Source organism: Leptosomus discolor, chromosome 8 (genome assembly GCF_034619465.1).
Source record: "Leptosomus discolor isolate bLepDis1 chromosome 8, bLepDis1.hap2, whole genome shotgun sequence".
Classification (NCBI taxonomy): domain Eukaryota; kingdom Metazoa; phylum Chordata; class Aves; order Leptosomiformes; family Leptosomidae; genus Leptosomus; species Leptosomus discolor.
The window spans coordinates 57164139-57184856 of NC_141398.1; the positions used below are offsets into that span (position 1 = coordinate 57164139).

General features: G+C 38.6%; 1 protein-coding gene across 1 annotated transcript in view; it reads left to right on the forward strand.

Annotated features, from left to right (window-relative positions):
• Window positions 1–769: 769 nt before the first annotated feature.
• The window catches only part of CDH13 (cadherin 13), a 398743-nt gene continuing 378794 nt past the window's right edge, over window positions 770–20718 (forward strand). Inside the window, exons 1-2 of the mRNA XM_086468834.1 lie at window positions 770–889; window positions 2511–2622. Of these exons, the coding sequence (XP_086324960.1) occupies window positions 770–889; window positions 2511–2622 (232 nt within the window). The remainder of the gene's footprint in view (window positions 890–2510; window positions 2623–20718) is intronic.

A 20718-nucleotide genomic window follows, 5' to 3' on the forward strand; every position in this document is an offset into this window, starting at 1 on the left:
CGTAAGACAAGAGTTTCAACTCTAAGATGCCAGTAGCTGGGAGATCAGAACATGATTTGCATCTTACGTGCTCTGTTAATCCTATAGGGGAAGAGTTGTTTGTAGCTAAATTTCAGCACATATTGCTTGGGCTATTTTTCTGGTGTGGACTTGTTATATAACTTTGCATCCGTTGTTGCATACATCTTGGGATCGGAAGATTTTTTCCTTCTGCTGTGATTGCATTTTTATGCATATTCATTCAGTAACACCATGAGTCAGAAAGGCAGGTACTTTTAAAAGGCACCTGTGCACACAGAAAATGTGTGTAGCAAATGCATGTGTCTGTCTTTCTGTGCATGTGACCATTTAAATGCATATAAGGCTATTTTGTTTTTATAATCGGTAATCAAGTTTTATGCTCGGTTTCGAGGACAGGCTCTGAATATGTCAGTTTGTGTTTGCAGATGTCTCATACTAGAAGATGGAAGGGGACAGATACAATTCTCAACCCCTATAGACTACAGAATCTCCAATAAAATGAATATATCAACGTCAATATTTAAATGAGGGATTAGGCAGGGTGTTTTTTAAGAAAGGTAGGACTTACGTGGACATATAAGTATACTAAGTGAATAGTAGTCAAGTGTATTGTACTTTGCTTGGTGTATTACTTTGTCTTTCTCCTCTTTCCTGGATAATCCTTCAAAGGGACAAACTTACAGCAGGTCAGAATGGAAGGCAAATCTGTGCCCATCTGCTGCATTTGACTACCACCAGCTTAACTGTCATGAAATATTCTGGTGGTTTCTCACAGCCTGCTAGCACTTCTAGCCAAGCTTTTATAGCTAATAGTGACAAGAAACAAACGATCCAGCAGTTGGTTTCAATAACAGCTAATGCAGACCAGGTGGGGTATTGCTGCATTTGTTTTTTATAAATGGGATCACATTAAACTTATAGTGAGTGTGAAGTGTATGAAGGGAGGGAGCAGATAATGTATTGCTCTGACTTAGTGAATGGACTGTGAGTGGTGGTTAAGAGGGAAACATGTAGATGTTAAAATTCTACAGGACATCTCTAGGATCAGGATCAGCATACCTAGATGATAATGTGGTGGAGGTAGAACTGAGAAATGTGTGAGATGCTGCTATTGGGTTGGGGGAAGTGAGTGCAGTTTGTCACCTGAGCTGGTGAAGGAGAAAGGAGCCTTAAGCATTCATCTGTGTGGTACGGGGAGAAAATGTCCTCACTTCACAGCTGAAGATCTTTATTTGCAAAATTGTAGTCATGTGTTGAGGATGTCTTGAGGAAATAGACTCATTTGTGCAGAGCCACTTGAATTTTAGAGCGAATGTCATTCAGAACCACTGTTTGACCATTTTCTTCTGGTCACTACGTGTGCCCTCTCTACTTGATTTTCTTCGGCTGTCCAATAAGCAGCACATTGGCCATAATAACTTTGAAATCAGAGTACTCTGTACACCAGCTGAAAGGCAGCTCTTGAGAAACACCTTTGGAGGTTCTGGAGCAGAAAGTACTTTTGAAAATGTGTTTACAGAGATATAGGTTGAAAAATACAGATTTGTCTTCCTGCTCTTGAAGTTGCCTCCTTTTGCCTCCCTCTTTAACCTTTTAAACTTTAAAGTAATTTTTTTCTCTTGCTGCCTCTTTCTTGGACATCCTTACCCCAAAGCTCTCATCTAAAAGCTGACAAGAAAAACAGCCTTTCAGGTTGTTGTCTCTATTCAGGGATAGAACACAAACCTTCAGAGACTGAGATTATCATCATAGCTATTTCCAACCAATTTTATTTTGCTTTTAAGCTTCCTTCATTGCTAAGATGTTCCTGTGGTGACACAAACTATATTCAACTTTAACCTTAAGATCCACCTGCACTGTGGTGCCCACATTTTATTTTCAGTCTTCCCTTGGGGTAAACAAGATCCTGATTACAGGAAAAATGATCAAACTATGGCTCGGGGGCAGGGGGGAAGGCAACAGTTTACATTTGTTAGTGAAGAAGTTTTTATGAAGGAAACTTTTGTAATGTGAAACTTCACCCTTGAATAAATAATTCTTTCTGTAACTTGGTGATCTACTTTGTGAAATTAGGTTTGCAGGCCCTAATCTATTAATTCTTTAAATCAACTTGAAAGTACTTACTTTAAGCTTATATTTAAGCTTATCTGTATTAATCTGTGATTTTTAGGAGCAATATTACATCTTACGTTTTCACAAAGAACAATAATATCCTTTATTGATAATCTGAACCGAACTTAACCTTGAAAGCTACTATTTTGTAATTTCCTTGCCAGCCTACATATATAAAAGCAATAAACCTTACATAAAAAGTAGTTTAGCAAGATTTGAAGGGGAAGTGTAGCGTGATGGATATTTTGTTTTATGAGAATGAAGCCAAACGTGTTCGTTTATGAGCACTGAGCCTAAACCCAGTATCATTCCCAGAAGCCAACATGATGGATGAATGAGTGGATGTTAAAAGTCCGTTTCCTCTTTTCTTTCCTCAGGTTCTGCTGCTTGCATTTGCAGAAGATTTAGAATGTGTCCCTGGATTCCAGCAAAAAGTTTTTTATATTGAACAGCCATTTAAATTCATGGAGGACCAGCCAGTTTTGAACTGTATGTTATTTTTCATATATTACTATTGTGCAAAAATCAGAATTGCTTATGTATTCATATCACTCCTGTCATTTATTATAAAGCCTTTTTATTGTACCTAGGACTTTGAATATTGCCGTGATTCCTTCTGAGTTCACTTGCATTAATCCTGTATCTCTACAGACTTTACTCTGTTCCATGTATTAGAAATGGCAAAATGCTATATGTGCTCATTTAGGACAGTCTGAATATTGTGAAAACTTAATCACCCCCTTTTCAGAAAGTTAAGTTACTCTGAATTATTTTTTTTTTATACTCTTTCCTACAATCTTGGAAATCAGGGCTTGCCTATCAACAGTTCACTATTAATACATCTCTGCAACTCAGATTTAGAAGCTTATCTTAGAAGTTTCATTCAAAGGCAATGCAAGTCTAAGTCATTACATAGAATTCAGAGGGAGCTGGATGAAGCTTGTGATAGTCAGCGCTAGCAAATTGTTACTACATGTGTTTTACAACTGGGGTATTAGTAATATTGCCAATGACCAGTTGTCACCTTAAAAAATCCAGTCTGGCACTGTATATTCAAAGCATTAAACTGAAGGAAGTTTAAATGTCTTTCAGTCCTGGTGTTCATACAAATACCTTAGTGAGCAAGTGTCACAACTTGTTCATTCAGCTCTGTGGCTTTGGGACTTCAAGACTGTTGAACTAAAGTAGTACCTTAACTAATGGTCAACAATTTTGAAGACTTAAAGATACTAAGTGTTTTTCATGCCAGCACTTTCACATGTGATACACGTTACTGATAGTTTCTTTGTCGTGCTTGGTTGCTTGTTGTTGAACCAGGAATTCTTCTAGTTATGTAGCATGAGACAGCATCTGTGTACACTATCTAGATTCTACAATGTGATACACCGTGATAGTTTGGTGAAACTGAGAAATGCAAAGCAGTATTACTCATTAACTGTACACATTTCCCATCTCAGTTCCCTCCAGATATTACTGCTACATGTTGATATATTTTCACCGTTATGCATGTTTGGATGAAGGTGTAATCTGTGCACACTCATTTTAAAATAGCAATAACTTTTCAAAATGAAATGTCAGAATTAGTTGCCAGAGTCTATCAAAATGGCTCTCTTAAACTTAAGTCATTCAGCCTTTTACAGGTGCTAAAATAAACCTTTAGGATAACATTTTTAGTCTAAGGATTTTGGTAAGTGACTTGGTCTGAGTTGCATTTTCAGAGGAAACTTAGATCATAAGTAGTAATGCTAATCACATAGATGTGAGACTGCTATTCGGTTTAGAAGAGAGGTTTCAAACTTCTGATTTCTTTAGGCAATTTTGTTTTCTTTGAATTTCTTACTTTAAAGAGTTGACAAACACATTCCTACATGGTTAAAAGTAGAAATTCTTAGAATATAGGAAGTACAATAGATTTAATAAGCATGCGAAGTTGAAAACCTATGTGAAGAAAAGCAATATTAAGAAGTTAGTGTTAAGCTGGATAAAAATAAGCTTTGTTGTGTTCTTTGGCTGCTTCAGAACTTTGAGGCTGTAGCACGTCTAGCCAGATCTGCTGATTTGTTCCTGTCCTCCCAAACACCTAAAGGATGAGTTGGTTAAGCCAAAGTTGACTGGGCTGCTCTGCAGTGACCCAGCAAATTGCACTGGTGTGAAACTAGCGTCATAAGACACCATCATCCGTGTGAGGAGGAGTGAAGAGCAGGAGGAGACTTAGAAATGCCTGGGAACAATCTTTGGAATTAAATTATTTTAATAAGCAGAGACTAAATTGGCCTAATACGTAATGTTCGACAAAGACTGTCGATGCATGATTCTAGTTAATTCAATCACTCGTAAAGAGTGTGTCCTTCATGCAGCAGCATGAAACCTCTGCACACTTTCTTCATTTTAGCTGTCAACAGAATTGATATGTTTAATTGTCTGTTTGAATACGCTTTGCATGCTCTTGCATCTTTTTATACCCATTACCCAAGAGCAGTGTAATTTAGCAGTCGCATTGCAATGTGAGGCTTACCAGGGCTATGTAAATTAATAGAGCGAATATGCAAAGCAGGCGTATAGCAGTGATTGTTTTTGTAGCCATCGATAAGCCAAGGAGGTTCTTAATTCTCTTCTGAAGTGCAATAAAACAGTTTTTCTTTTTTATTTTTTAGTTTAAACAAGGACCTACCATACATTTCATTGCTAGTATCTCCCTTGTAGTTAAATATACGTTATGGCTGGTTCTTATGTACTTATTACTTCTACATACAGCAATGTTAATTATATTTTACATTTACTGATGGGGAGAAGGAAGAGAAGCCTGAACTGAGGGCACAGAATTTTATCTTATTACTTATTCTGATTTGTACCAATTCTTATCAAAGCCATAACAGTTACACCCTCCTTCCCACTGGTTTCACTGGAATCCTGTTGCTATTTCTTAACTTTTATCTCATTGTGCTCAGGCTGCTTTTTTAGTTTACCACTGCATCTCATTTAACAGCAACCTCCAGACTTAGACCATTTTATTTTCCTAATTTTGTCATTTGTTTTTCCTAATTTTGACTTTGTTTTTTTTTCTTATCCAACCCCTTTATCTCCTTAGAAATTGTGTTTTCTATGACAACAGACAGAATCAGGCATTGCTCTCCTAACTTGGTCTGCCCAGTTCTTCTCCCTGAGTGCAGTTTTCTTAAACCAGATGCTCCTCTGATGTAGTGGGAGAGGATTCATAAAGTCACTTTCTGGAAATAACTAGAAGGTCTGTCCACACAGTTATTGTTTAACAAGCGTCTGCATTACTGGGTCTTTCTTCCTTATAGTTCTTTTAGCTTAGACCTAGGACCGTCTTCTGCAATCAAATGGAGAAGATCATAAAGATTGCTACATTCTTGATAATGATAATTGATGGCATTTAATTACAGGTTTCACACCTTTCTGAAACATTTGTGGCTGTGAAATGCTTCCCCATCAGAAAGCTTGTCTTTGGCAAGGCTGACAGGTCACTGGTAGTGACAGTGCTCCGTCATGCCAGGCTGATAGAAAGTTCCTAATCAGACTCATCAAATGGGGAAACGTAATTGTGTTTCATTAATCATGTTTATACTTAACATACATGAGTCTTGGCTTTTGGGGGTATTTTTAATTGACAATGAATCAAACAGTGCACTTGAAAAATTGAGGCAATTAACATAAAAGCGTTAGGTGATGTGTTGTGCATACTAAACTGGGGAATACATTGCCAGTGATTTAAATGTCAAAACAAAGGAAGTTTTGACCCTTACTTGAAAAGCTTTAATTTGAATGTTAATTAATGGCTGACCTCTTCTGTCTCTTACGTGATAGATTGCATGTTTCAGAGCTTGGGCTGCTTCAAGACCAGGGCTTTGTCTGTCCTCATTTGGGTAGTCTTTTATTCTGTGGATTTTAACAAAGACTTTCCTGTTCAACCATATTGAAAATCTTTGTTTACTCATATGATGGGAAAAATATTAGTCTGCTTATCGTTAATGCTTAAAGGCAGGTCTTCTGTTGTCTAGCAAAGCTGTAGCCTCCAGCAAGATTTCCTTTGTTCAAACTGAATAATGCCTGTGGAAAGATCAGAGAAGACCATTCCTACTATTACAATATCATGTGTGTACCTGGATCATGGTGCCAATCACACTCACATCAAAATGTTTCCTATTGATCCTCGGATGATGTTTACGAGATTTGTGATTTATCACATCCACTCTTCCCACTGATTACCATGCCATTTCACCGTACAGATGGCCTCTTTCTGTGACTGTTTCATGCTATCAATATTACTGCTGTTACCCTCTTGTTTATTCTGATCCATACAGTGTGTGTTATGACACACGCTTGATTCATCTCCCCCTGATTCACTTTTTCTGCAGCTTGTGTAAAGCCAATGTGGCAGCCTAATTCAACATACTATATTATGCCAAACCCTCTGCAGAGTTTTAACATGAGGTTTACATGCTACTGATGTCTCTTCATGCTGAATATTGAAGGTTTTGGGTAACTGGTACTACAGGTGGTTGTTGTAGCCTGCTAAAGAACATGTTCAAGTAGGTAAGATTTTTGGCTTAGCAATTTCTTACAGGGAAAATTTTCTAGACTTTCAGGTAATAGCTAGATAACTATGGAGTTTTTACCTATTCAGGAGTACATACCTGTAGCGCATCCTTGTTGAAACATAGTTGTGGCTTTTCAAAATAAAGAAGTCTTTAATTCATTTTGGATTCTACAGACATCTTAAAATGGCTTTCATTTCACATAAATCACTCGCTATGTTAAGAAATGCATTCTCTAGAAAAAGTTGAAAAATGACTCTGTTCCTGTGTTTGGCATGTGGTAGCAGATTCTACAGAAATGTCTCTCGACTTCTCTACCCAGATAGCAGAATGCTTTCTATACTTTAAAATATATCTTAATGTGCACTTCCCATGTATAGAACAAAAATATTACTAAAATTCTAGGAAATATCTAGGGGTAGACAAAATGATTGCAGAATTGTGGAATTTTTAAAGTGGGAGATTGGGAACTTTACAGCATGTTCATGGAGGCAGAGTGAGAAGTATCTTCAAAGGGAAGATCCTTGTGCAGTTAAGTACCTAAGGCGTTGCTTTTTAATTGAAGTTTGATGTCTAGCTCTTACAAAGAGGGAGACAGTGATCTGCATGCATGTTGCAAATATGTACTGTGACTAAGTAATATGAAACACCTCAGATGTGTCTCTGAATAGACATATGCAGGCTGGTGTTGCGACATAACAGGATATCATATCATCTGTTAAACTGCCCTCACACACGATTAAATCAAAACAAAACAGGAAAAAATAGTTATTGAATGCCAGGTTGTCTTCCAAACAGTGCATATCAGCTTATCAACAGGACCAAAGGAGAAATGAGTTTAAAATAGACTGTCTGACTTTTATGCATATACATTTAATTAAATTAGCTTTTGAAAAGGTAGGACATTAGAATGAACAATGTGAAAGAACTATTTAGTCTCTGAAAAACATCTTCAGGGCTAAGTTGTCATCTCTCAGGGATGTAGTCAACTCTTGTAGAGTGATGGAGAGAAAGCCAAACGTGTTGGTGAAACCTCCTCTTGCCACGATAATTGCAAGTTGGAGGGAATCAAGATCTAAACTCAGTGTCTTGTCTGTTTTGTTGAGAAAAGCAGTGCAACCCAGGGTTTAAAAAAAAAAAAGTGGATGAGGATCTTTGCAGTGAATGCTCTGTTAATGGATTGGTCTGGATTTACAAAGATAAAAGTAGCAGATAACTTGGTTTGAGATTTGATTTGTTTTTGGAGACTTTCCAAGAGCCATAATGTTTCGCAGATAATACTTTTTTTGAAATACATGTAGCTTTGGTTGGCTGAAGCATGCCAGCTGTTCTTCTAATAGCTTAAATCAATGACTAACTGCTCAGTACTAGCAGGACGGGTCTCTTGCTCAGTGCAGTGCAAACCTTATATTAATAATGTCCCCAGGTGCTTCAGTGAAAAACTCGTCTGTTAGATTCCGGTTGGCAATTCCAGAGCAAAGAATCAGATTAACTCAGCTATTACTCCCTAACTGATTAACAATGCAGGCCAAGAGGCAGCCTCATTCTCTGCAAGTATATAAACACACTGGAAGGTCAAAATCTGTCTCTAAAAGAAAGTAGGTAACTCGGCTTTGGACAAACTCGGCAAGCAAGTGATCTGACACTAGTCACTTATGGCTGACAAAATTTAACAGGGTCATCTTCCTGAGGAAATGCGGGGTAGGGACACAATTTCTGGTTATAGTTTAGAGCTGGGGTTGTGCTCAAACGGCTACAGCATCAGCCCAGCTTTGTCAGGAGGAAGCTGTTCATATCTGACGAAGTGATGCAACACGAATTACTACATGTCGAGACGTTAATGCGTTTCTGTAGTTCATAGCTTTGTATTTTCACAGACTGCAGTTCTGTCAGAACTTTTAATTTGAGGATCTTAGGAAAGCACTGTTCAAAAGAATCATGGCTAGCTAACCTTTTCCATTGCATTTCAAAGTGCATGTGGACATTTAGCAAGAATTAATGGGAGTATGTGAGGTTAAATCTTCCTTTAAACATAGAATCTCATTTAAGTTAATGATATCTTAAAGCATGCAAATATTCTTGAAAATAATTGTAGCTCACAATTAGTTCTTTCTCTCTGCTAATCCAAATCAAATTCTAGCTTTTCTGATGTAATTATGGTTGTGCTTCAACTTGCAGCTTTTCTTTCCTTTTACTTATTTAAAGCAGTCTTTCCTGGACAAAGCAATCCGTGTCTATGCATCAGCTATTGTCTACTTTAATGGACACATCTCCTTTTTACATACTTTCTTGTGGCATGTGATCTCTCAGTCTTTCTTTGAGTAACACTAGCAGTAAACTCATGAAGTCTTTCTGAAATCTGTTAGACTGAGTGCTCATTTCTAGCTGGAGACTAGCATTCTTGATTTTGTCTTTTGTCTCTGTTCAGTTTATCCACCTAAATTCTTTCCTCTAGAGAAGTGAAAGAAAGAGCAACTTTTTATGAATTGATTCTGAAAACACTTGTCATTTTGGAACGACTTTGTGTGTATTTGTGTGCCTCGTACCTACTGCTTCTTGGGCAGGCAAGTGAAGCTGTAGATAGTGGAGTAAGTGCATGCCGTGTTCTGTGATGTGAATATTAGCTAAAATGTTTGTGTTGTGTGTTTTATAATCCCTGAAAAAATATCAACCCTGGCGAGTGCTAGGATTTGCTGTATAAGAAAATGGCTAAAGAAAGCCTGACTGAAAGGGATTATCTTTGACAGAAATCTGAAATTCCTTTACTAAAGAATTGTTTTTAAAATCAAGAGCCCTGGGAAGGCCTAAAAGATGATTCCTATAGTGATCTGGGATGCTGCTTTTTAGACAGGAGCTGCACTTTCAATACTAGCTTTGATTTGTTTCCTTTCTCGGGGAAAAAAATAAAAAAAAAATAATTCTGTGCATTGTTCTCTTTGTCTCTGCTGTGGAAAGAACTGAAGCAGAACTGAGGGGCCTTTAAAGAAGGCAGCAAAACAGGGGCAACACTGGAGCAGCTTACAGGTAGTTGATAGCAAAAGAGAAATTCAATGCTAAAGTTGTAGCCAGCATTGGTATGTCTTTGACACTTTTGAAACACTTGCTACCAAGCACCAGAACTTAAATGCAGGTTAGACTGAAATAAAGGATGATCTAATCGATGCATGGGACCATTCTGCAGCCAGCAGTTCAGGTTTATTTTACTGAAGGGCAAATTGTAAATCTCTTTTATCCCTTATCAACACTGGTGCGAACACTTCGGCTAGACCCAGGTTCATGTATAAACTGAGTTGTCCTGTCTTGCAATTTTTGCCAAAATACTGAAAAGCGGGTTGTGGGAAAGGGTTGTGTGTTTTATTTTAATTTTATTTATAATATATTCTATAACGAGTATATATTTATATTCACTACTAACCATACTGATAAGAAACATTGCTTATGTAAATGCATTCAGGCCTGTGGGTTTTGTTTACCTCCTTTTGTGTGGCAGTGAACTAGTGGCAACAGAAAATGTGCTCTGGTTTGCTAGAAAACCAAATTTCCTGGTTACAAATTGGTCTCCTGCAGGGTTTATTTAGCTGGAATTTTAATTACCGTGCCAGCTCTCAACTCCTCCAATAAAACAGTAGGGAGACCACTATAATTTGACCTTTATAAACCATTAACACCAACCTATACAAAAATATAACTTCAACGAATAAATACAATGGAGGGCAGAATTCAGGGAGTTATGAAAATAAAATGTGCATATAATGATTTTACTTTTGGAAAATCATAGAAACAGGGTAGTGAGGACACAAAAGTGATGTTGATGTGTCTGGTTCCCTGTATCCTTCTTCTAGTCCTCATATAAAAATGCTGCACAGTTGGCAGAAGAATCTCTTCATGGATTTATTGTGCCTCGGGCCTGCAGTCCTGCTGCAAGGCTTAGATTAAAGGATACTATCCAAACCATATGGGAAATATTGATGTGTAAAAAACCAAAACAACAGAGTCTGTTTCTTTCCCCAGAAGAGTCAACTCAGGAAACTTCTGGTGTCCACTTTTTCTCTTTGAGTCTCTTCTTGTCACTGTTCTGTCTTCTCTCCCTTGCTCTGTTCCCTGGAGGGGGAAGTACTCACAGCAGTCAGCTGTTGTGAACTGTACCCTGGTCCAAGGGTTCCTTTCTCCTGCTGAGAGTCGCAGAAGAATGAGGTGGGGCTGAGGAGGAGGAATGGAGTAGGACAGTCTATCCCCAAGCTGCATGGGAATGTCAATACAACGGCATAGCTGGAACATGAAATAGGTAACAGTATCGGCTTCCAGCTGTGTACAGCACCATAAATGGTCACAAATACCAATGCATTTTTGGGTTAGTTCTGGCTAAATTAGTCCCCGAGTCATGTTGTGGCAGCTCCCAATAACTTGTAGTTCTGTCATCATGGAAAAGTGATTGAGAGTGTGCTCCAGATCTTCCATTGACTTTGATATCATTCAAAGCATAACTTAATCAATTTTACCCTTTTTTCCTGAAAGTGAATTGAAGCTGTAAACATAAGCATACTTTAAACAAACTCTTTTTATGTCCCATAATACAAAAAGGCAGATTTAAAGATGTTTGAATGCCAAAGTTATAAGTTACTTTCGTGTGACCTAAAACACTTTTGGTTTTGTTGCCTGTGTCACCCTTGTTTTGCTGGTGAAGCATTAGCTGCCCAAATCTATTGTTTAATTGTACTACTGATGTCATGTTTCACAACACATTGTTTTACGGATAGCTGCTGTTAGTAAGATGCACCTATCTCTGCGACACATGCTATATGCCAGATAATACTGGGGGAAAGAAAAAAAAGTAAATGTATATCAGTTTCTGTGAATGCAATATTTTGGGACTCAAACTTTCGCCAACCCAATGGTTCACAGGCTTGTTTAAGGTTAAAAGTTGTCTTGAAGACCTGTCACACACGGAGTAGCATGTCTGTATTGCTGTGGGGAACAGCACAACTCCAATAATTTCTCTGTTTGCATCCAAGGAGAGGCTTCCTCTGATGTCTTGGTGTTTGAGGAAGGAGGGGATGAGATATTGGCAGCAGAATGGCTCCTCTCTTCCGGTGGGCAATGCTCAGCTGTGTCTCTGTTGATCAAAGAGTCTCCTTGGACCTGAAGGCCAGGCAGGCCTGACAGAAGCACAAGGGCATTTCTTTAATTCCTCTGTATGAGTTTGTGTTCAAACATGATGTTGAATGCAAACAAATGATATGGGGGGTAGGAAGGCAGCTATTGCGTGTTGTGATCAGGGAGCTTCCCAGGGATTCATTGTGGCTGAAAGAAAGGCCGTGAACTCAGTTGCCTAAGAATCTGTGTTTGGTTGTCTACTTGCTATTGCTTTGGGGTTGGTTTTTTTTTTTTGGTGTTTCTCTTTGTTTTTAATCTTGGCTCTTCTAGACAAAAGTGGTATTCAGCCTGGCTTGTGTTTGTGGAGAAACAACTCAAGTGTGACATAGAAGAAAATAGGAAATAGTGATTTTGCAATTTTTTTCTAGAGAAATTAAAGTAGTGTTGTGGGAGTTATACAGCGTAATTTGCAACCGAAGAGCTCATTTCATTTAAATTTTTAAAAGTTAGGTTTGTGATACAGGAAATAGTCTAAAATTATCTTTAATAACAGAGCCAATCAGTTCACTCTTCTGATTAATAAGTAAATGCAATGCTCCAAGTGTTCTGTAAGATTTGGTGTTTCTTCTGAGAAATGTCAGATCTTATACAGGTAGGTAGAAGCTTTTTGGCATAATATAACAGCAGCTTCTGTCGACTGTAAATCAAAATAAGAAACTTTATTTAAAATGGTACTATTATTTCTGGCACTTTACCTTTATTCTTTGAGACACTATCTTTAATAGCTTCTCCAATAAAGCTGGAAGGAACTAAACTATAGAAGCTTTAACACCTACATAATAAATCTATTAGTGCTTCTGGAAATATTAGGCATTGACTACTTACTACTGTTTTTATAAGTCAGCGTCATTTCCCAGAATTGTATGATACTAACCACTGTTCGTGCTGATAATTAATTGAAATTAAATTACTTGTACAATGAATGACTGCTGGACAAATTTGACTTAACTTCTTCCATAGCTATGCTTTAGATCCTGATTTAGCAAGATATTTAAGCAGTAACTTAAATTAAGTTCCCTCCACACTCTGTATGGAAATTTGCCATTATAGCCTTTTGGGAAAGGCTGCAGAACTGTAAGGTGGCTGTGCAGCTGTGCAAAAGAAAAGGCATAAAGTTTCCTAGCACATGTGTTTTCTGTGCTGAAACAGATGATTTGGAGTGATTATGCTCAAAACCACAAATACAGCAAGATGTTCTACTTCCACGGATGAATGCTGTTTCTGCTGAAGGTTGGATTTCCTGCATAAGTCTGTGCCAAAACTCTCATTCCTCCTAGCTGCAAGTGCTACTGGATTTTAGGTTACTGAACGAACAAACCTAGACTGGTCTTTTTTATGTTCTCTTAATGTTCTCTTAAATATAATGGAGCTCTGGATAGGGATGAGCACTGACAAAAGGTGGAGAAGATGCTGCACCCCCGCTGCCTGCAGTGCATAGGTGAGAGCCTCAGGAGGTCGGGCTGCTGGCAGGGCCCCTGCCGAGGGAGGCTGCTGGGGAACAGTCCTCGCTGGAACAGCTGGCATCGCCCACATGAGAACTGACAGACTTAGAAGTTTAATAAGGATACAAATATTTGTTAAGTAAGATTAAAGGCTAGGCTTAATGGGACCAGATTGGAAATGGTAGCTCACAGGTAAGTCATAGAATTTTTTCTGCACCTAACTTTAGTATTTATGCGGGTTTCTAATGCAGTTCTATAAGACAGTCTTCCTGCTAGAGAGCTGCAGGTTTAGAAAACCCAGTAGCAGCCCTTGCTTTTGGTTTGTCCTCTGTGAAAGTATCTGCGCGAGTTTAATAGATTATTGCCAGTTTAGTAACGGTGGGAGAGAGCCAGTCTCACTAGAGATGAAATCTTGATTGCTTGTTTCCATCAAGACCATAGAGACAGTGCCCACAAAGATCCATTAAAGAGCTTATTTAGACCAAAAGAATATTAGAAGGTACCCAGGCGTTGCACGCATTGCGTGGCCTGCACACAGCAGCCTCCAGGAGCTGGGTAAGTGTGGGATGCAGTAAGTGTGATGGCACACACCGAGCCAGCTGCAGATGGGGCTCAACTGGGTAGCAGGGTAGTGATATGCAGAAGCAAGAATGGCACCTCCTGCCTTTCTGGGTTTAAAAAAAAACAAACCCCAAAACAACAACACGACAAAACCCCACCACAGCTCCCCCCCCCAAAAAAAAGACAAACCAAACAAAAACCCCAAAAAACCCACTCACAAAAATCAATCAAAACCCCACCAAACCAAACAAAAAAACCCAACAAAGCCTGGATAGAGCCCTCAAAGCAAGATTCAGGCAAATACAACATACTAGACAGCAAACCTCTGCCTCTCTTCCTGTCCTGTCATCTCTGTAACAGTCTTTGAGAGTCGTTGTGGCAGTGTTTAAGATCTTATGTGCCACATGGTGTTTTCTCATTTAGGCTTCACTGAGGAACAGAGGTTTTGCTTGGATCTACATGTGCCATATACCCAGGAGAGTGAAGTCTTTTAACCATGCACATATGCCCCTGCTCTACCCTTCTGTTGCCTCTTCCTTCTGTTGAAACTGTTATACTTTAAAGGGATTAATTACATGTGGATTAAACGAGTGACTCCGTAGTCTGGTAGCTTGCCCATTTCTACATGAGTGGAGGTGGCTGTTGTTTCGATCCCTGCTCACCTGAGTGCTTACACTGTTCTTAATGCTTTTAAAAAAAATTATAAAATATGTGAAGCATTAGTGATTTTAAAATAAGTATTTGTATAGGTATTTTAATAAGTATTCAGAGAGCTGGAACTGGAACCCGCTTGTGATGTGTGTAGGTGAATATTTGAATATAATGATTTCAAAGTATGTAGAAACATTTAAACATCAGTTTCAGCAGGAAGCAGAGGAAAAAGTGCCTTGTTCTCTGGATTTTTCAAGCCACATGCTAGAGTATTGTTCCTGTGATTTGCTTTTTTCTCTTTCCCTGCAACGATTAATTGGATACACCTGAAGTGGCTCCAACAAAAGGGACTGACACAGCTTGCTGATTAGGAGAGTTTTCTAAAAACTAGAGGGGATAGTACAGGCTGCAGTAGCTTTGAGCAAGCAGAGCAGCTGAACTGGAGCCTTCCAGATCCTGGCGGAATACTGGAGCAGTACAGGAAGAACATCATGGCTTTTACTCCTCCAACTTATAGCTTGGTAGTTCTGGAACCTTACTACTTTTTCCTACACTTGCTAATAATCCAACCTTTGCTTGTCAAGAGGAATGTTTTCTGTTGCGTTGAGCAACTTTTGGTTGGTTGAGTTCTTTTCATTTTGGCAAGACAATGATTTTTCTTTTGAATTTGATTCTGGTGGAACCCTTTGCCTCAACACCTCCTGCTTGGCAGCTGAAACAAAAATAAATTATTTCCACAGCTCTAATGATGTCAGTAAATTGATTCCCGTAGAACACAAGACTGCATTTCCTCTCTGGAATGCCCTAAAGTGATCATTATTGATGATAAATGACAATAGAAATTTTGCAGAGAAATTAATAACTTAGATGTTGCTATGAAATGAGGAAAGCAACATGGATGCCCTTGAAGGATCCTGAACATCTCTTCCTTTGTACATCATCCGCTCCTTGTTTATGAATAGATTATAGGAAAGCCATACTCTGATTTATTTGCCATCTGGCTTACTATATTAAAAGCAGTGTTATTAAAAGCAAAGGAGATTATGTAGCTGTGTTACCTGGGCTTGCTGTCTTGCATGCCAGCAGGAGACATGAATGGTTGATATTTCATGTGTTTTTCAGAACAAAGCTTAAGACCTCAACTTGAAGTGACAAGGGCCGATTTCCATGAGATCAGTGGATTCAGCAAGCACGTACTTCCTCAACTGTATTTGTTTCACAGAGCTCAGATAGGAAACCAATGGAGAAATCTTCCCTTCATAGAAGGGAATGAAACAAGGATTAAAAAATTATCTTTAAAGAAGAATTTTTGAATAGCAGGATCTTGTTTTCTTCAAACAAAGCTGATCTTAAATCTCATTTTCTGAAACTAGCAATGGTGTTTGCTGGTTGTCCTACTGTCAAAACTGAACTCTGCAAAGTCTGATGTTCAGTAATGAATACAAATACTGTTTTGTGTACTTCTCTCCCAATTTTGTGCTAAAACAATCTAATTAGAAGGATTACAGGAACAGGAACAAAGTGGGGGAAAGCATACAATGTTTTCCCCCCCCAAAGAAAGATAGAAATATCATTGACTATTTTGATCTGAAGCTTCCAAGGGTTTGGTAGAAAACTCCTTGAAATCTTACAGGAATTATAAAAAGTGCTGAACACTGATCTGTGAATGCCATTTGTAGCTGACTTCATGCAGTTCTGTTTTACCTTTGGAAAGTAAAATCAATTTCAGATTAACTTTGACAGGGAGGTGTTGAGGTGTGAGTCAGCACTTGCTCAGATATTCCTGCCAGCCAGAAGACAAAGAATTGTGATGGATATTACCAATAACTGTGCCAGCCTGAAAGTAAGATTGGCAAACTGAGTTAAATGCTTTCTTACCTTGTCCTGGCACATTTCATGAAAAATTAAATTTTAAGTTAATATCAGTACGAAACAAAAATTTATCTTGAGATTTAGGGTTTTTTTCCCCTGCCCCTACTCCCCTTTTGCAAAATAATGCTGTTACTGCTTTTACTGTGTTCCATTTTGAAATCTGGAACAGTTTTGTAGTCTGAAACAGTGTGTTTGGTATAAGTCAGTACAGCATGGTTGAAGCCGTGAGGGATTTCATTCTTTTCATTCACAACATTTAAGCTATATTTAGTAACCCCTTATAATAATCATTCTACTATACTGAATTATATATTGATTTTTTTTACAGTAGCTTCATTGCAGAATTCCAGAAGGAAAATAAGCTTTTAGATGTCAACTAGAAAATCTTTACAATTTTGAATATACTATTGCATATAATTCTGTGAGGACCTAGTCATACATTGTTTGATTTCGGTGAAACAACTCTCATTGACTTTACTGAGAGCTGGCTGAGGCTCAGATTGAACTATCACCATGTTATTGAACGTATAATACGCATTTTGATTTAATTTTCGGTCTCGTACACTTTAGCTCTGCTCTGCATGTTGTCCTGCTACATCTAGCCACGTGTAGGGTACTGCAATCCCTGACTGTAATTTTCAGGGAGACACTTGTAGAGCTGATTTTTAAAGTAAAAATTAGTAACATTTTTTTAATTGTAAATCTTGTTGATGGAGATATTGCAGACGCTGTGTGTTAGAGAGGAATCTGGAAGATGGGTCTGTGGCTCTGGTTGCACGGGCTCCTTTGGCTGAAGTTCCAGAGGTTAACAGCGCTGTTGCATGCAAAGGTCTCTGATCATTGATTTTTAGTGGCTGCTGTAACAGAAAGTAAGAGTGGCATTTAAGAGAGACAAAGCACCTTATTAAAGTTAATGCCTTTGATTTGCTTCAAATCATCTGTAATCCATGTGGACCTATCATAATTTATACCTTGCTTGGTCACAGCAATAAGTCTAAAACTGTCATGTAATCTGCACCAATGCTTGTGCACAAGAGAAATTACATGTACTGCTTGCTGAAGTTGGTGTCATGGTATTTATCTCTCCTTGCTTAGAAGGTTACCCTCAGCTTAATTGGTGTGTCTCATTATTTGTATTGCTAGGAAAAAAAAGGATTAAATACCAGGAGAGAAAGATAACAGAGGTTTTGCTTCATAAGATAAATAAAAATCAATTTCTATTTGTTTCTAAACATGATAAATGTGACTAGGTTTTTGAGACTTCCCTGCTGCTCCCCAAAGCCTTGAGCCTCCTGAGCATAATCTTAATAGGATAAAGTGGCCTTTGAAAGGCAATTAGCAAGATTCGTATGAACTGGTCCATGCTTGTGCCATGCTCAAACCCCTCCTGATTAATGCTCATCTTAATTCCAATTCTTGGGATTTATTTACTCATTTGATGTATAATGTATTTAGCTCCTTTAACCCAGCTCTGTGATCTGAAAACATATTGCTGTGTTTCAGCTTCAGGTATAGCAGCACTTCTACCTGTTGCTCTTGCAAGCAGACAACAGCCTGGATGCAGGCTGGTCACTCCTGTGCTTTTGCTGGCCTCGAGCAGGAGGTTTGAGTCCCAGCTGTGCAGGACTGTGTTTCACTAAAGTGGCCTAATTAATGAGCTTGCTTACTTGGGGTTTGGGGTAGTTTGGGTTAGGTTTCTTAGGTAGACACAAAATTTTTTCAGCATGGTGGGGAGAGTGTTACTGAATGCTCTGTGCATCTGAAAATACTTTAAACTGTGTTCCCTAGTAATCAAAATACCAAAATCACTAGTTGGTATTAGATTTTCATAAGAATATGATGCAGCAGCCACATATGGGCTATTTAGCAATGAAAAGTGAGCTTAGGTCACAATCAATACAGTGTCTGATCAATACCAATAATTAATAGTGCAAAGATGCTTATGAAAAACGGCATCAATGAGGAAGACACTGGGCTTTTTAGGATGAAATCCAGCACCTTCTGTTGCCTGTCTTGCTTTTATTCTAGAGGAATCATGTTTTCGGGGGGGGCATACAACTCCCACTGTAACAAAGCTCAGTGGAAAGCTCTTCTTTCTTAACACATGCCTTATGTGCTATATCTGTGAAAATGATTTTTTTTTTAAATATCTTTCCTATGAAAGAATTTCCAGCATTTGTCACTCCTTACCCAGTCTGGCCACACTTTGAGAATTTCAGGAAAAGCCAGCATCCTGTTAAGTGTCTTCTAGCGGATACTATTAAGATATATCTAATTAATATTGCTCCTTTAGTACTTACTGTAGCTTCTCTGTTCAGGAAGACTCTACCTCTGGGAGGCTTTTGAACTCGTTTCATGTGCTTGAACACCTTTTGTGAGCTGTGCTTCTTTCTTTTATGTTTATTTCAGTCTTTGGAAATTAGTACAGCAGGGAAAGCGAGGTCCCTGGCACCCACCTGCTTCCTTGAGCTCAAATGCTCCAAGCACCAGCCCACCTACAGACCAGAAATAAGCAAACAAACAGATCTGACCAGAAGGTTTCAGCAAACAGCATGTCCCTCTTGTTCTAAATTTAAATGAGATGCAGAGCCTATCTCAAAACAGCCTATTTGAGGGGAATAGAGAGGGGAGGTCCATTATTGAAATTGCATCCTATTTACACCACGTTCAGAAGCATCCTGCAGCTCGTAGATAATTCTAACTGCTAGAAGTAATATGACCTCTGAGGCAGGGAATATCTTCCTACATCTGTTTTCAGGTAGTGAGAATCTCAGTAGATCACTGCTGGAAATAAATAGAGATTAGTATGTTTTCTGGTTTTACAGTACTTTATAAAATATTAAATATTAAAATAATTCAATATATTTTTGAAAGATAAACACAAATAGGGCACTCGAGGCTTGAGAGTTTTGTTTGGGAAGTTTCTCAGGGTTGTTTGGAGGCACTTTGTCCTGTCCACAGGCTGTTGCTGCGTAACTGCAAACCTAGTGCTGAATGGACCTTTACACCCCGACGGTCACTTTGAGCCCATCATACTAAAATTGGCCTTAATGGTTATGGGTCGGATCTGAACTGGATGAGGTCACTGTCAGCACCTGTTATGTTACTCCTTTGTGGGTTCCCTCAAGATCTTTGCAGTGTTTTCTAACTGGGTTTGCTTTTATTTAGCTGGTGTCTCTGTGTATTGATCTCCATCTGTCAGCTAATTTACGGGCAGCGTTCACTCAGCACGGTGTGTACATTGTGAGGACAAGAGACAGGAAATCACAAAGTCTTGTCCACGTTGTCATTAATGCACTACAGCTACATCTATAGGAGCAAATTGAACATGCCTTGGGCTGCTCAGCGGCACTAGGGCCACCGGCACGGAACTGCCTGTATTCATGCCATTAAACTCTCTTGCTCGCAAAACCAGGGTGACTGCACGCGAAACGTCTGCTATGTGTGATCCTTGACCTATGCATGCTCTCAAACCAGGTCTGAGAATATATTCACTTAGGCTGCTACAAGGACGCATAAACAGAAAATAGAAGGAGCTGTACTAAATGGCAGTAGGAGCTTCGGTGTAGCCCTTAACAGCATTTGCCAGATGTAGTGGCTTTCTATCGAGGAGTCAATATGGAGGGTAAATTTAAGAGCAGTAAGAGCTGGAAAAAATGCATAGGACTGTTGGAAATGTATATAATTATGAAGTTCAGACCCTAGAAAAATCATAGCGTTTCCTTGGCCTTGCTTATTCCACAATATACATAAGTACTTCCAGTTAAGTCACTGAGACTGCTGGCAAACTTACACTTATGAGGAAAACATATGCTTATGTGGAATGCTGACTGGAAGTTTAGTTAACGATCTATTCAGCTCTGGGTGCCATACACAGATCATGAAACATTTACTTCCAATAATTAACTGTTTTGTAGTTTTGTTTTTTTTTTTTTTGTTTCTTTTTGTTCTTTTTCAGTCCTACTTGGGCATATTGACAAACATGGCTTTCTGCTCTACTCTTAAAGAAAGTTGCAGCTGCGAAGGTTCCTTGAGTTATGCCAATCACTTACAGATGTTCTTCTGAAAGCAAAAATTAAATAGATTTTCTTGATGCCGATAAATTATAGAAAAAATATTAGATACACTCTTATTTCTAAAAAATGCTGTGGTCACAATGCATCAAATACCGCTAATATAACGATGACCTTTTAAAAGAAATCACATTATACTGTAGCTGTCTTCATGTTATAACTGTGGAATGCTGGTATACAAAAGTCAAGCTATTAAACAGCGGGAGTAAAGGAGTGAAAATGTGTTTTGCTTGTGTTTGATATTGCTGTTCTGATAGGTATGGTCTTCTCTCT